Genomic DNA, 16,869 nt, shown 5'->3' with positions numbered 1-16,869 from the left:
TCAGGATATGTTTGTGTCTCACAAGACGGGGCTATCAAGGAAGATGCATTGGTTCTGGTGCCAATTGTTGGTGAAATTGAAACCCCGCACCAAACTGTTGGCTCGCTTTTAGCGTGGCCTGAAGATATGGTCATCCTCACATCCGGTGTTGAGGTTAATATTCCCTTAATTATTTTAAATTTGAAATTCATGTACATAATTGAATATTGTATAGTTACTGCATTAACATGGGTAAGTTTTTAAAAGTGTAAATAATTTAAATATTTGTAGAAAAAGAAAAAGGTACTGAAGATAAAGGTACTTGTGTATGTGGCATATAACTGAAAAGTTCCCTGCTAAGGTATATTTATTTTGCTTTATTAGTATTTTTTATGAGAGTGGCGATTTAGTTGTTTAATGTGATGTGGTTGTCCTTCTTAGTTGTTTATTTGTTTGATCTTTGTATTTTTAAAAATTTTGTATCTAGGCAACTTCTTGTGCAAAGAAACTGATTTCATGGAAAAGATTAAAAAGGTTATATGGTCCACAAGTATAGATATTGATGAGTTTGAAGAAGGTTGGAAAGTAATTATGAAAGAATTCAAGTTATAAGATCATGTTTGGTTCTTTGACATGTATGATATGATAGAGTCATGGATCCTTGCATATTTTCGTGATAAGCCAATGTATGGTTTAATTCGGACGACGTCTAGATCTGAAAGTGAGAATTATATTTTTAGTCATTTTCATCAAAATGGCAGTATATTATCAGAGTTCTATATTCGCTTTGAATGTGCCATGGATAAGCAACGTAACGAAACAAAAAGATTGAATCATGAATCTACATCTGGTAAACCAACTAATGTTCCTAAATTCTTCCTTGAGGATGATGCCGCGGAGTTATACACGCGTGAAATTTTTTACAAAGTGCAAGGTGAAATTGTGGCAGCTCGTGATGATATGCGAATTCAAACTATTGGTCCGGAGATAAATGACATTAAGTGTTATGAAATGAGAGATGTCAAAATGAAAGACATGATTTTTAAGGTAATTTTTTAGTTCATGTTATTTTTTTGATTAATCTATATCCAGTGATTAATCCATTTCTTTTGGTGATTTTTTTATGATTTGTTTAGTTTTGCATTGTAACTCTTTGTTTTGTGTTTTAGGTTGAAGTCAGTAAGACATATGCTAATTGTTCTTGTAAGAAATTCCTTTTGTGCGGCATTTTATGCAGACACGTGTTTTGTGCTCTTAATCATTTTGAAGTGTTCAAGATACCTAGGCGACTTCTTCTTAATCGCTGGATGAAAAATGCTGAAAGTAAGCCTTCGTCACAAGTTGCTGTTTCAAATGAAGTTCTGAATATGGAGATTGTATCTGCGGAAGTGACAAATATATGGTTTAACTTCCCTAAGTGTGTGAGTAAAGTAGGGAGTGATCTTACTAAACTCGAGCTAGTTAGAAAAACAATCACAGATTTACATTCTTCTCTGGGTGATGATGATTCTGTTTCTACCAAAAAAGATTTTTTGGCAACTTTGATAGGTAAGCAGCCAGATGGAGAAATTACTATTCATCCACCTCTCCAGTGTAAAAACAAAAGTTCCGGTCTAAAGAGGCTTCTTAGCGAAAGGGAAAAAGCCATAGTGAAAGCCAAGAAGAGGAAGAGGCAGTGCTCATTATGTCTTTCGTATGTGCACAATAAAAGAGGTTGTCCAAAAAAGGAGCAATTTGCGGCTTGTCCCAAAAAGAAGAAACGCCTGGCTGTTTGATTGGAGCAACATTGACCTATTAATATACATTTTTAGATAGCAATTATTTTCATTTTTTCGTATGATGTTTTTATGGATTGTATGTGTTTCGTTTATGTAAATGACTTCATCGATATTAAAAATACTTATATTAAAATTTTTTCTAACAGAATGTTTTTGTGAAGTATATTTCTTTTTTTGCTATATTTAGTTTTCTGAATTTGCAGAACATTTTTGTAATTTGTCACTTATGTAAATGACATCTTTCTATTTTGACATTTAATATAGGTTTTTAGTACATTGTAATATTGGTGATTATTTCAGTTCTTTGTGGTGCTTTTGTGGAGTTATGTCTAATTTGTCATAATCAACAATACCAAAATGACATGCATTATTAAAAGTTTAAAAATCTCTCTGGTGAACTTGAATAGTATGGTATCAATAGAACCAAAATAAAATGGTATCACAGTATAGTAAAAGAGATTATATTTTTTTGCATTTCAGTTTTAGTATCCAAGTGTTACAGTGGCATTCCATGAGAGAATGTTTTAAGTTTTCTCTTTGTACCTTTCCTATAATTTAAGCATATCATGTTCCAATATTTTATACATGATAAGATATATATGACCAGAAGTCCTATTATTAGAACTCCTCGAACATGAACAGATGAGAGATTTTTATCTTATGAGGCTAAAGTGAAATGAACCTTTCTCCTGGTGATTGGGTATCCTATCTTAGTACCAACTCAAGATATGCTTATTGGATGCCTGATTTTCCTGTATGAGCGAGATTCATCAGGCATCCTTTTAATTCATCCAGACAAAATGATCACAAAAATTAAGTCAATATAAATTTTGATTACAATTTCATAGTTATAGAAAATGTCAACATCTCAGATGATGAATTTAATTTCTCAATCTTTAAGCCAGATCAATATTAAAGTAGTTTTAATGATATGAAATTGATTCACATTTCAGGTGTGTCTTCTTCTGGGGTGTCGTCATCTTGGAACAAAACCTTGCCTTTAATATCTTTCCTTCCGTGGATAGTTGCAATTTTTCCTTCACTTGCTGTAAGCACTATGCTCATCATTTTCTCTGATGCCTTTTTGTTGTATAAAATTTTTGCTTCATCCAGTACGTGGTTTCTTTTTTCGTTGAGAGAAGATGTTAGAATGGCGTGACTATACTTTGCATGAAGCTTTAACATTTGTGCTGATTGGGCAACCTGTTTAAAGAGTAAAACCAGAAAAAAAGCATTTCAGTTTAAAGAAAGAAAATACGACATTTCTCACAGTGATAATGTGTTCGTGTAAGAAAACGTGCTTACACTTTCAACTTTTAAATCAGTTATCCAGGTTTTTGGATCCCCTTTGTACGTTTCTATATGCCTGATCAAGAATATTCCACAATCCATGTAATTGCCAAGTTTTTGCCACGGCATTACCATGTACTTAGGCGTGACCTTTTTCAATAAATGTGCAATGTACTCAAGCTTATTTTCCATCAAGTAATTCACAAAGTGTCGGAGCTGCATTTTATAATTAATGTTACACTTTAGATTTTAAGATTAGTAAAATTAAAGAGTTGATTTAAATAACAATCTAGTTTGACTTCAACTTACCAACATTTTAGGCTTTTGACCATACTGCTTTGAAGCAGTTCTCCCTCACCTAATATTGTCAATTACTTCAAATGCTGGTTTCTTTAAATTGAAGCTCATCAAGTACATGTGTTCATATGCAAGCACCGGGAAAAATATCTGCATTTTTTTTCTGTTAAATAGTTAAGTCTGTAGTTCAAAAATAAAAGTTCCAAAATAAAGAATATATTTTTATGCATCATAGACATACCAAATCATCATTTTCTATCCTTCTGCTTGAGTATCTTTCAAAATAATGCTTCATATCATTTTTAAAAAGTTTATATTATGCTTCTCTAGTCTTTGTTCCGTCCAAAGGTGCAATCTGGATATTTTTGAGATTATCAAGTTAGTACATTAATATATTTATCACAGAAGCTCTCAAGAAAATAACAATAATACACAAATACTTACCGAAAGACCAATATCCATATAGAGATGCATTGGTGATTCTGTGGATTTATAATTTTCTCTAGCATTCATCAAAATTGACCATATATCCATAACAGCACATGACAACTTTTCTTTTGGCTTTAATGTCTTAGAGCACTTCTGCGAAACATGTGTAATCCCCAGAGACAAAAACTTTCGCTATGTAAATAATAAAATGACTAATGTTGTTCTTTTAGGTGATTAATATCTAACATGTGGTGCTTTAGTTTATTTTGTGCAAGTGATTAGTGTATTCCGGTAGGTGATTAATGTCTAACATGTAGTTCTTTACTTAATAATATATCTCATTATTAACTAGGACATATATTTTTTTCAGTGAAAATAATGAGCAAGAAAATATAATCTCCGCCTACTAAAAGTACTCATTTATAAACTAAAAGTAATTCCATGTCCTGGTGTGACACTGATGAATTGATAATTAGGTGAGACACCTCTGTGGTGCACTTCTAAGTAAATTAGTTGTGAAATCTTGGAGATTAAGATAAAATACTTTTAACTTAGCAGACAAGGAGGAAAATTGTGGCAGAAAAGAAGAATTTTAATCATTTAAAAAGACTGTTTAATACAGCAATTAGCAGTATTAAGATGGGCTCCTGAGTGTAAGAGTCACTTAATGTCACCTAAAATTGACATGCAGCTAGTATGAACCATTTATTTAGTGGAATTTAATAACGACCACTTTTAAGAGCTAGGATTTGAATATACTACTGATTATACTAGTTAGGTGCCATTAAGATATTATTTCATTAAAGAATATCAGGAGACTCGATGTACTAACTGTTAAACACTACCGTTTAAGAGATGCCTGTTAACATTATAGTAGCCAGATTTGTCATTGTCATTAATTGCATCGTTACATAATTAAAATAAATTTTGTGTAAGTGATTAGTGTTGTTATTTTAGGTGATTAATGTCTAACATGTGGTGCTTTAGCTAATTTTTTGTAAGTGATTAGTGTAATACAGTAGGTGATTATTACAATACAGGTAGTGATTTGTAGATGCTTACGTGTCATCCATATTTTCATCAATCATCCACCTGTAGACGGCAATTTCTTGCCTAGAGTAACTTGAATTGATGTAAATGTTTCTTTGTATGTATGGTGACCGGAAAGCTGGTCCCACCTTGATCTCTTTTTTTGTCTTTTTGTCCAGTTCTTTTGGTGGCATTGGGTTTTTGTTTTCAATGTCGCTTCCATTTTCTTCCATCACTTCTTTACAGACTTGACTTATTCCAAGAGAGAATGACGGACAAAATTGATCTTCATAATTTTTTTCAATATCCAACATCCCTTCGAGAGATTTTAACCAATCTATAATGTCCAGATAGTCATCATGATCTGGTGGTAATTCACCTTTTTCAACTCCAGTAAATGTATCAATGTGAGCTTGCTCTTCTTGACTTGGAAATATTGGAATGCTGTCATTTTTATGAAAATCATCTTCATAACTCTCACTATCCATCCATTTATTTGCTTTGAACAAGCCTTTAATATTCATCTCGATTTCATCAATTTTCTCGTCATTTGGATGCAATTGTTTTGCTTTTTCCAATTTAGATTCATATTGACTCTTGGCTTCAATTAGTTCCATATTTGCCTCTATCAATAAAGTTACCTTCATACTAAGTGTGTTCCACCACTCCTGAAGAACAAATTACATTGTTATATATGGTGAAATCTATTGTGTGTGGTGGTTAGTTTGAGAATGCTATGATAGTATTTAAATTAAAAAAATGAACTGATATACCTCATGTGCTTCGTTATGTCCATTAACATCTTCTACATCGTCTTTTCCCATTTGGGCCACTCGCGTCTCAATTTCTGAAATACCATTTTCCAAAACGAAGATGTTAAAAGTTAGCCATATATAAACCTACATGGTTAATTATCTGTCTTATGGTAGTTAAGTGTGTTTATGGTGGTTTTCTATGACAATGTGATGATTAATTAAAAAAAAGAATTAAATGCATGAATATACCTCATTTTGCTTGTCATTTATGTTCTGTCTATTATTGAATCATGTATCTTCGTTTTCATTTTCAGGAACTTCTTCCTCATTTTCTGTATAAGCTTTTCTCTAAACATGCAAAACAAATTGTTAGAAACAAATTACATTGGATAATACACAAATGTGTGTACTGTACTTACCTTCCAAAATAATCTCTCATTTTCTTCCAATTCTTCTATTGTTGCCAAATTCAAAATTACTCCAGAACTAAATGCATTGTCTTCAGCTTCCATCACTTCCCTTTCCTTCAATTTCTCTTTTGTCCATCCTCTAAAAGCTGGATAAAGTCTTAGGACAAGTTTTTTGCCTTGAAAACATACTCGATCAACGTACATTATCTGTCAAAAATGAACAAGTGGTCAAATAATTTTTGTAAAAGTTCAAATTCTATCTACTTACATATAAACAGAACTTATGAGCAAAACAATCATTGGTCCGGTATAGAATAATGAAGAAGTCCGTAGCCACCTTTTTTTGTGATCACTAAACTTTTTATCAAATATGCTACACAGTTATAATTGGCGCATTTGTCAAGGTTATCTTTGAACGACAGAATCATTTGGCTCACAAAATTATTAGTGTTTGATCGTATCAACACGTTTGTCATCACCACCAAAAAGTTCATCTTAAAAATTTCATTGACCTCCCCTGTTTGTTTAATGCGATCAACCACTTCACAAGCTTTTACGAAACTCTGGCCTTCAGTGACCGGTAATTGTGATCTCCAATTATCAATTCTTTCACTAATCATTTCATCGTTTCCAAACTCAATTTCTGCTCCTCCACATGGGAGTCCAATTACATCGTGCACAGCTTGCTCAGTGATTTCTATATCCCCCCTTTTCAGTATTAATGTGAAACTTCTATCATCAAATGCTTCAAGAACCTTATAAGCTATCCTCTAGGGGATTTCCACCAACTCAAAATTTAAGAGACTCTCAAAACCGGAATCTCTAACCCATTATTGTTGTTCATCTGACAGTGCATATATCATGTCATTCAACAACCTAAGGGAGTTGCGAATTTTTGCAATGTCATCGTCCTGCACAACGTAAAAAGTTAGGTTTCTACATGTTGTAATATATAGTGCTGATTTTAATGTGTATTCAATTAAAAAGGTTCTCAAAATGGATACTGATTATACCTTCTTTGCAATCTCAGTTCTTTGCTCAATTTTCCCATTCGCTATTCTTCTTTCAGGTTTCCCTTTTACATTCCCCTTGAAACACATTTACAAGTATTAAACATATTAATACTTTTTTCATCTGATTTTATATATTTTAAAATTTATCAAACTTGTAAAAAAAATTATAATATAAAATTAATTACACTCATTTATATTCACAACTATTTTTCTCTACACTAATTTTATATAAAAATAATAAATATTTCCGTCACTTTATTCACATTTCTTCATTTTTCTTGTATCATTTCATTTTTTTAATATCTGGTATCTAAAACCAAAGGAGTAGTCTTACACTCATGTACTAGCCTACCTATAAACACAGCACTTTCACAGTTTCATTCATGTAAAATCTCACCATAAGTCTCTTAAATAATCACTTCTCTCTCAAAAATATGAAGACCCCAAGAACAACAAAGTACAGTGAGGTGGGTAAGCTGGCAAGCTACATAGCGCAACACAGATAGCACCTGTAACTCACTCCTAAAATTTTAAATGCTACAAATTACATTTTTCAGAATTCTCATCTTTCCCTTCATTTCTGCTTCGTTGTTTACAATTTTTTGTTGTCCGGGAACGTCTTCATCAGTTTTCTAAACAAAATATGGAGTATAAATTCAATGGTGAAATGTTTTTTACTATTAAATAATCTCTGCAAATCTAAGGTGATTTATATACCTCATCTATGATTCTTAACTTCTTTTTTTCTATATCATTCCCGCAATTTCCTCTTTGTTTTTTTCTTTGCTTTTCATCATTTCCCCCCTACAAAATTAGACAATTAGTTAACTGGTTAATACCCGATAGATTATATGATTTTACCTTAACTGCATGTCTTTTGTTGACTTTCTTTGATTCCCAGGCTTCATTTTTCTTTTTCGACCACGGTGCTGGATTTACAAAATCATCATCCGAATTATAAACAACTTCCCCTGCAGAAAGCAATATTTCAAGGCAAATCAGCAGTTTAGCACTAATATTATAACAAAACATTAGAGGATGATTTTATAAATTAAAGAAGGAAATACCTCCTGCTGGAACATCTGTTTGTACATTGATAATCATCTGCTCAGCATCATTTTCTATTTCAGGTTCTGCAACAAAATTAAGTAACACAACGGAATAAACCACACTCCACTTTTAATATCAAAAAATATCACTAAGCTCTTCAAATTTATGACACTTATACTGCCAAACATCAAACCACTGTAATAGAAGACAAGTACTAATATAATGGATGAATTTATAAGACAATAATTTTATAGAAGAAGAAATAAGGAAATACCTCTTGCTGGTTCATCAGTTTGTATATTGCTAATCACCTTATCAACATCATTTTCTATCTCTTGTTCTACAGCTATATTATCTTCTACATTATTGCCTCCCGCGTCAATAATTTCCACTTCGGCTTCTTCCAAATTAATGTGAATTGGGCAGCAACTGGTCTGCATAGTTTATATAGTATAAGGCGTGCGCTACGTCTTATACTACCTGCAAATATCATAATCCAAGCATCATATAAGTCTCAATATATCCAAAAAAGATACATAAAAACATTTTTGCGTAATTCTAAGTCTATATGTAAAACAAAAGATTATCAATAATCAGAACTAATCATTACAAAATTGTAAGAATAACAAAAAAATCATCTGCATAATCACCACCTCATTCTAAAAGTCATAACTACTCATACTAACAAAATCATTACTAAATCACAAAAATCCTAATCATAACATCAATAAATCAGCACCTCTGATAACATTATCAAGGTGCTTAAAAAATCATGGATTCTCCCTGCTGTCTTCACCATTGGCCCGCGCCTCGACAATGACAACCTTTTGAAGTATGCCAAGCTCATTTCTCAGCATGACAAGCTCCCAAACCATGTCAAAGAGCTTGTTCAGGGTATTATTGACAAGCTTCCAAACCATGTCAAAATTGATGCAGAGACGAAGATTATTTCGACACAAAGGCAGGGGCAGGGGAGGAATGAGGAGATAAGAGTAAAGGCGGAGGTGAAGGTTTTTGAGAATTAGAGGGAGGCTGAAGTAGCTGGCGAAGAGGAAGCCAGGGTGGGCGAAAGACGCACATGTGGGTGAGGTGGAGGTAAAGAAGGCAATCGCACTACGGGAGGAAGATTTGCAGAAAGAGCAGGATAAAATGAATGCATTGACTCAGACGGAGAAGCTCAAGGCCGAGTTCTTGAGCAAGGTTAGTGTTGAATATGAAACCAAGGTGATCAATATTGAACTTTTAGGAACTTGCATGACATACATATTAACCCCTTGTCATAACACCCTAATTTTAAGAGCCTAAAATCGTAGAACATTTAACTACTTCGCACATAATCACTTTGTCAATCTAACAATTAACGTCGTTCCCTACCTTTTACACCTCCAAACTTTAATACAGAGAATTAAGAGATTACTTGATGATTAATGGGGGAATGTACCAAGAAATCGCAAAGGTTAACAGTGAAGCAGTGAGAGGATTACTTGATGATTACATTCACAATTCCTTATCATCCATTTTTTTACATTTTCTTTCTGCAAAAGAACAAATTAGTGATCGATTTTCAGTAGTATCACTCTCAATCTATAATTAGATATTTATCACTGTAATTTCCACTTGCCATTTAATTAAAACACAGGTACAAGAAGCAAACTTGGAGTTGTACAAGAAACAAAAGGAGACAGAAGCAATTCTATACCAAAAGGAAAAGGAAGCAGAAGCTCAAAAAGCCATAGCCGATGCAACATTTTAGACCCGACAACAAGTTTCGAATTATATGCAAAAAAAAGGAAGCCCAAGGACTAGTCGCGATATCACAAGCACAAGGCACATATGTAAGCAAACTTTTGAAAGCCGTGGGAGGCAATTACAGTGAATTAAGAGATTACTTGATGATTAATGGGGGAATGTACCAAGAAATAGCAAAGGTTAACAACGAAGCAGTGAGAGGATTGCAGCCTAAGATTAGCATTTGGTCTAATGGAGAAAATAGAGGAGATGGGAATAATATAAAAGGAATTGGGGAAGTTTATAAGATGCTGCCACCTTTGTTTAAAACGGTTCATTAAAAATATTATTCTAAAAATCATCTGCATAATCACCACATCATTCTTAAAACCGTAACTACTCATACTAACAAAATCATCAATAAATCACCACAAGAATAAATTACAACAATACTAAATCACCACAAACCTGATTATATGACTGTCAATACAACAAAAAATCACCACATTAATCTAAAAATCTTCTGTGTAATCATATACAACAAAAAATCACCATATTAATTTAAAATTAGTCAATGAATTTGGTCCATAACAAATATTAAAACCAAATCAGACAGTTCAGCCAAGACCATAGGATGTGCTACAGAGGTGACATTGCAAACAAAGCAGCTGATCTCGACCCGTAAAATACAGAGCACATTCAAAGTTCATGTTAAATGCAAAATGTAAATTAACCATATAAATATTTATTTTTAGAAATGCTATAAAAGGTTAAAGCGACTACAATTATCGGTTTAAGTACATAAGAGCAAGAAACAGAAAATGAAGATGTCCTTTATATTCACTTTAATCCTGCAGTACATACATGATCTATACTAGAAATTACACAACAATTTATCATAATACATGCAAAAAATAGAACATAAGTGTTTTTAAATACCAAACTAAACATAATACAACTTCTCTGGAATCCAATTTGAAGTCTCACAACTCTCAGGACTCATTACACTATCTGCAAAAATCTATTCCTAATTCTTTGTTAAATAAGCCCTATTACAGCTGCTCCACAAAACAAAACAAAAGTTTAATAAGAACCATCCTAAATCACCACAAACCTGATTATATGACTGTCAATACAACAAAAAATCACAACATTAATCTAATAATCTCCTGCATAATCATATACTAACAAAATCATTACTAAATCTCCTCAACACTGTGTAAGCCTATATTATAAGCAAAAAATAATGAATAATTAGATCTAATCATCATACAAGTGTCAGTCAAACAAAAAATCAAGGCATTACTCTTAAATAATATTTGTAATTCTAAATAATAAAATCACCAATAAATCTCGAAAAAAATCATCAATAAGCTGGGATAATCATCATAAGAGTGACAATATCACAAAAAATCAACAAAAATAAGTACTCTACTTTAAAAATCAAAAATATCAACATGCATATTGAAAAATAAGTTTAATAATAAAAAAATAAGTTAAAGTTAAATTTTACATACCTCCAGGAAATTCATCCATAATTTTCTAAAAATTACTTAGAAACGGGTCGATTTCTGAAAATAAAGAGTATAAGTACCGAATTAGACTATTAAACTTGAAGGAAAATCAGAAAATCACTTAAAATGTGTCGATTCTTACCTTTATTCGGAGTGCATCATCGATGATTTAACCAAGAGAAGAGGGGAGAGAGTGAGAGGGAGAGAGAGAGAGAGAGAGAGGGAGAGATTTAGTGAGAGATGTCGTTAATGGTGTGTGTATTTGTGTATCAGTTTGTTAGGCAATAGATGTGTGTGTTAAAGTGTGTTTATAGGCGCGCTGTTTTAAATGTAAATGTTAGAAATTGCCACTGATTTTTGATTTATTTACAAAAAAACCACCAAATTTGTACTGCATTTTTTTGCTCAGATGGACGGCTGTGATGAGATCTCATATCTCACCAAAAAAAGGTTCTCAATGGAGCGCGACCCTATGTCATTAATAAGGTAATAGTTATTTTTATTAAAGAAAAACAATGCAAGGTTATTTGTTTGTATGGACTTCTTTAAAATTTAAAGGTGGTTAAGGAAAAATAGTACAACATCAACTCTTTCAGACATTGATAAATTTTCCTAATAATAGTACATTAATACAGCACACATTACATCAGTAGTTTAATATTTTTGTGATGTTCTGTTATTTGTGCACTTGATGCATTGTTGTCCTTGACCATTCTTTCATTCTAATCTTTATTTTGGCCATTGTCTTGGTCAACTTCTATTGTCTTATTACTCGATGAAGGTGCATATATATCCATCTCATTCACTGGGTTTCTCTCATTATCTACTGGTAATTTCCTGACAGTAACATTGTAGGATCCTGGTGAATTGTCCACTGTGACTTGTGTGTTATTTTCATAACCCGCAAATTTCCCTCCCAATTAGAAAAACAGATTGGGAAAATGTTTATGATTTATTATATTTTTACTTTCGGTACACATATTGTTAGCACATGTGGTTCTAAAAATTGCATTCTTCTTGTTGATCAGTCATTACACATATATACAGAGAGAATGAGCGAGATAGTTGGATACAGAGGTGAAGATGAGTATGATTACTTGTTCAAGTTGGTTTTAATAGGTGATTCAGGTGTGGGTAAATCAAATCTGCTTTCAAGATTCACTAGAAATGAGTTTAATCTTGAATCAAAGTCAACTATTGGTGTTGAATTTGCTACCAAGAGTCTTAATGTGGTAGGATGTGCTTGATAGTAAGAGGAGGTTGTTGTTACTTCTTGGTTTTGGAAATTAGTTTGCTAAAGCAGGGTACATGGTGTTTTTGTGCTTTTATTTTTTCCCTGTGTGCTAAAGCATGGTATAAGGTGTCTTTGTGCTTCTTTGTGCTTGTCTTTTTGTGTTTTTGTTCTTTAGTTATTCTTTTTTCTTTTCCTTTTATTTTTCTCTTGAAGTTTGTTCCGAGAGATTATTTTTAGAGTAGTACTCCCATTGTAAATTCTTATAAAATCTTTACGAGGTGCCGCTCTAATTTATCCAAAACAAAACAAATTGACCATTGCATAGTACTTATTAAAAAATCTTGCAAGTGGGCCCCACATGTTAGTGGGCCCCCACCTTCCACGTGTCAAAAAACCACATGTCAAATAGCCACGTGTCACGCTTCGTGGCAGTCCACGTGACAATCAACCTGTTATGTGGGCCCATTTTTTGGCAACATAATTTCCGCTGTTGCCCTAATTGATAAAATGTTGCCTTTGAACCCTCAGGCAACATCAGATATACTGACATCAGAAAAGTGTTGTCGTTAAATTTTTTTAATCTTTTGCAACATTTATTGGGCCTTTTGCAACTTTTTTGGAATATTGCAGAAAGCCATTATTGGCATAGTCTTTTATCGATCCAGGAGCCCACTACTAGAATTCTGTCAATAGACATCGGTCGTTAGACATCGGTTGCTCAGACGACCAATGTTAAAGTTTTTTTAGATATCGGATATGTTAAAACCGATGTTACTGCTTATATTAGACATCGGTCAAGAAAATAACTGTTGTCTATAGTTATTTTTCAAAAATTAGAAACGTTAGTTAGACATCGGTTTTCTATATAACCGATGTCTTAGTTTTATAGACATCGGTTATATTTTACAACCGTTGTCGATGGTTAACTTAAAAAAATTAAAAAAAAACACGCGGAAACTTTCCCCCCTTTATTCCCCAAATATTCCCCCCTTAACAAAAAAACCTGTTTTCTTATCTCTCTCTCTCTCACTCTCACTCTCTCTGCTCTCTCTCACTCTCAATCTCTCTACTCTCTCTCTCTCTAAGCTCTCTCTGGTTCTTTCTCTCTCTCTCTCTCTCTCTCTCTCTCTCTCTTCCATCACTCTGCTTCTTTACCTCTCTCTCTCTCTTCCATCTCTCTCTCACACACACAACATATCAGTTGATTACAAGTATATAGGGTCTCAATTAAACCCCAAATTGAAGAACACCTTTAATTAATCAAACCCCATCTACGAGAAACCCTAATCTCTGAATAGGTTTGTTTGTTCAATTAGGTTTGTTTGTTCAATTAGGTTTAATTTGTTTAATTAGTTTTGTTTGTTCAATTAGGTTTAATTTGTTCAATTAGGTTGTCTGGAGAGGCTTTTGAAGATGAGATTGGAGAGGCTTTTGAGAGAAAAGGAACTCAAGAAATCCAACAGGTCACTCAATATAAATGAGGAAGAAGGGAAAGATTTTAAAGGGGATAATGGCACTATCGAGAATTGCTTCCGCTACCAAAACCAACGCTGTCCCCTCTCTGTCTCCCTTTCGTATGCCCACCAGAAAGCCATCTCTCTCCACTCGTTTATTCAGGTACTAATTATTATACACACTCTTGCCTTTTATATTGTGCTATTACGTTTATTATTTACACAAGATGATATTTATGTGTGTTTTGTAGTTGTCCGGTTGAAATGAGTTCGATGCAACCCTATCACATGACCACTGCTTCTGCTTTGATGACTACTATGCTTACGCTTTCGAGAGTCGGTTACGGTTGGCTTCCCGAAGGTATTTTCTTTTTTCATCCTTTTTTTGGTGAAAATAGGTTTATGTAGTTTGTTTCAATTTCTGATGTTAAGGATAACTCTTGCGTGTGTCAGCAATAAGAACTTTTTTTGATAGTTATTATTGTATACTTATTCATGGTTTGGAATTGGAGAGTGTAGCTTAACAGTTTTTGATGATTTTGTGTAAATGTGTATGCTTATGTGTGGTGCCCTTTCTTTATAATTTTGAATTGGCTATTAAAACACGAATTGTTGTATCAGCTCTAGTAATTATTGGAGGCCATGTCACTAGTTTTTTGTCCATTAAGTTTCCAGAAAGAAACTGATAACATGTTTTGTATATTGTGAAACCATTTAACTCTGATACAGTTTAAGAGCTACTGGGGAGGGCCTCGATAATGAGCATGAAAGGAAAATGAAAGTCTGGAGCAATTAGTATTTCTGGTTAGTTCATTTTTTGAGGTGTATGTAATATAATTTCTTAGTATTCGAAAATTAAACTTTCACTTTGTCGTATTATTTGACAGTTGTAATGATATTACATGCAGCAGTTGCTCTATCTACCAGAGCTGCTCTTCTGTAAGGAATGAGCCCAGAATTTTCATGGTTCATCGACAAGCCATAGCCACTTTAGTCATTGACAACTACTGGCTCATAGTTTATTTACTGCTCTTTGATAGCAATTGTTGCTGGTCACTATATCTAATTTTGCAGGTACTTAATCATCCTACGGGTTATATATACTATTCCAGTAGGAATTTCTAAACATACAGTAGGATGATTAAAATGGCTACTATCATATTGTGAATAATGAATTAGGTTCTCTTATTATTTAGGGATTTTTCATTCAATAATCTCAGTGGTCCTGTACCTATGTTTTCAACAAGAACATTCGAGTATGCATGTTGCTCCTTATTTAGTTTAAATTGTTCACTGAAGATGGTACATTAGATTTCCTTTTCCTAGAATACCACCAATATGCTCATGATGTATACAAATACTTGTTGGACATTATAAGTTTCTGAGTTTGGAAACCTACTCAGTCTCTGGCAGATTAGTAGTTATATAAACTTGGAAAGTAAACAAAATTAAAATGCTTGAATATGTCATGGATTTTAACTTGTAAATCATGCATTTCAACTAAATTATGAATTTTGTAGGAAAATTATATAAGGAATCTGGAGTAGAAGGTGTAAAGGCAGGCAGGTTCGAAAGAAAATCATATGTTACGTTACCATTGTTGGGAATTGGACATATACCTAAATAATATGGTAGTAATAATTTTATAGGTCTGCTGGCACAGAATCATATGCAGACCCAGTGGCTCTTCTCAAGAAGAAGGAAGCCCCAGCCAAATCCGCAAAAAATACCTCAACTGGTAAGGGAAAGCAAGTAATGTGGATTGGCTGATCTATTCTCCTCTTATTTAAATAACATATTTTCTTTGATGTCGAAGTTCTATAAATGTAGACATGCAAGCAAATATGTTCTTAGGTTTTATCTTTACATGGCATATGTTAATTATTGAGACTTGGGATTGTGAAAGCTTGGGGTTCTTTAACGTTATTGGTTAACATTAAGAAATCAGGTTTATGCTTAAAAGTTAAAACTTTGAGCAAAGTTTTTTGGTCATGTTGATCTGTAGAAAGAATATCTATATTTATTTTGTGAGGATGCGTGAACCAATTGTGTGTACTAAATAAACATGTTTGCCTTAGAAAATAAACTACCATGCTGGCTTGAGCAGAGTGTATTGTATATTTTCTGATTTTGAACCTTGTAACAGTCTCTTAGTGAGCTGAACCCACATCTTAAGCCAACTGAAGATGTACCGGTTTCTGTAATAAACTACTACTGATATTGCATTCAGAGTTTAATTCTCAAATAAATAGATGGTTTAATAATCTCAGATACATAATATACATTGACAAGGGTTACACTCGAGTAAGAACCAAAGTATTGGTAGAACAAAATTTGCAGAACCACTACCAAGACCAACCGGATAATTGAGTTTGTTGATTGGTGCCCAACTGGATTCAAGTATGGAATAAACTATCAGCCCCCTACTATTGTTCTTGGCGAAGACCTTACCAAGGTTCAGAGAGCTGTCTGTATGATTTCAAACTCCACCAGTGTGGCTGAGGTGTTCTCCCGCATTGACCACAAGTTTGATATCATGCATAATATTAGAAATTTTCTAATGCTTCATGTTCTCTAACCATTTAATTATTACTTTAGTATCTGCTCACCATTTTTGTACTTTAGGGCATTACTACTCTTTCCTTCATTCGGCTCCAAACACCTGGTACAAGTTTGATGACCCAAGGGTGAGCACATGTCCTCCATTTGTTTAGTGTCACCTACATTATTAACTGATAAATACTAATTGATTTCCTTATCACTGTTTCAGTTTATGCATCAGATATCTTTTAAAGGATTGGAAAAGTTTTAGGTGAGACAAATATCTTTTTATTGATTGGAAGCATGGTAAAGAAAATTGGAGCCCGCATGAAAGGGGATGACTTGAGTACTAGAAATAAAAATATGGT

The 16,869-nt window shown here is 33.3% G+C and overlaps 1 protein-coding gene and 1 pseudogene across 1 annotated transcript; both read left to right on the top strand.

Moving 5' to 3' along the window:
- The first annotated feature begins 777 nt into the window (after positions 1-777).
- Positions 778-1,754, top strand: LOC141659790 (uncharacterized). The gene is made up of 2 exons (XM_074466716.1): positions 778-1,026; positions 1,149-1,754. The coding sequence occupies exons 1-2, from the start codon at positions 778-780 to the stop codon at positions 1,752-1,754; spliced, it is 855 nt and encodes a 284-aa protein (XP_074322817.1).
- A 7,048-nt stretch (positions 1,755-8,802) lies between these two features.
- On the top strand, positions 8,803-12,519 carry LOC141659789 (flotillin-like protein 6; annotated as a pseudogene).
- Positions 12,520-16,869: the final 4,350 nt, after the last annotated feature.

This window comes from Apium graveolens, chromosome 5 (genome assembly GCF_009905375.1).
Source record: "Apium graveolens cultivar Ventura chromosome 5, ASM990537v1, whole genome shotgun sequence".
Classification (NCBI taxonomy): Eukaryota; Viridiplantae; Streptophyta; class Magnoliopsida; order Apiales; family Apiaceae; genus Apium; species Apium graveolens.
Note: the sequence above shows the minus strand (reverse complement) of the source record. Positions and strands in the feature narration are given on the sequence as shown.

Coding starts and splice junctions, on each gene's coding strand:
- LOC141659790 (XM_074466716.1), top strand. CDS start 778: ATGGATAAGCAACGTAACGAAACAAAAAGATTGAATCATGAATCTACA. Junction 1,027..1,148: donor TGAAAGACATGATTTTTAAG/GTAATTTTTTAG, acceptor TTTGTGTTTTAG/GTTGAAGTCAGTAAGACATA.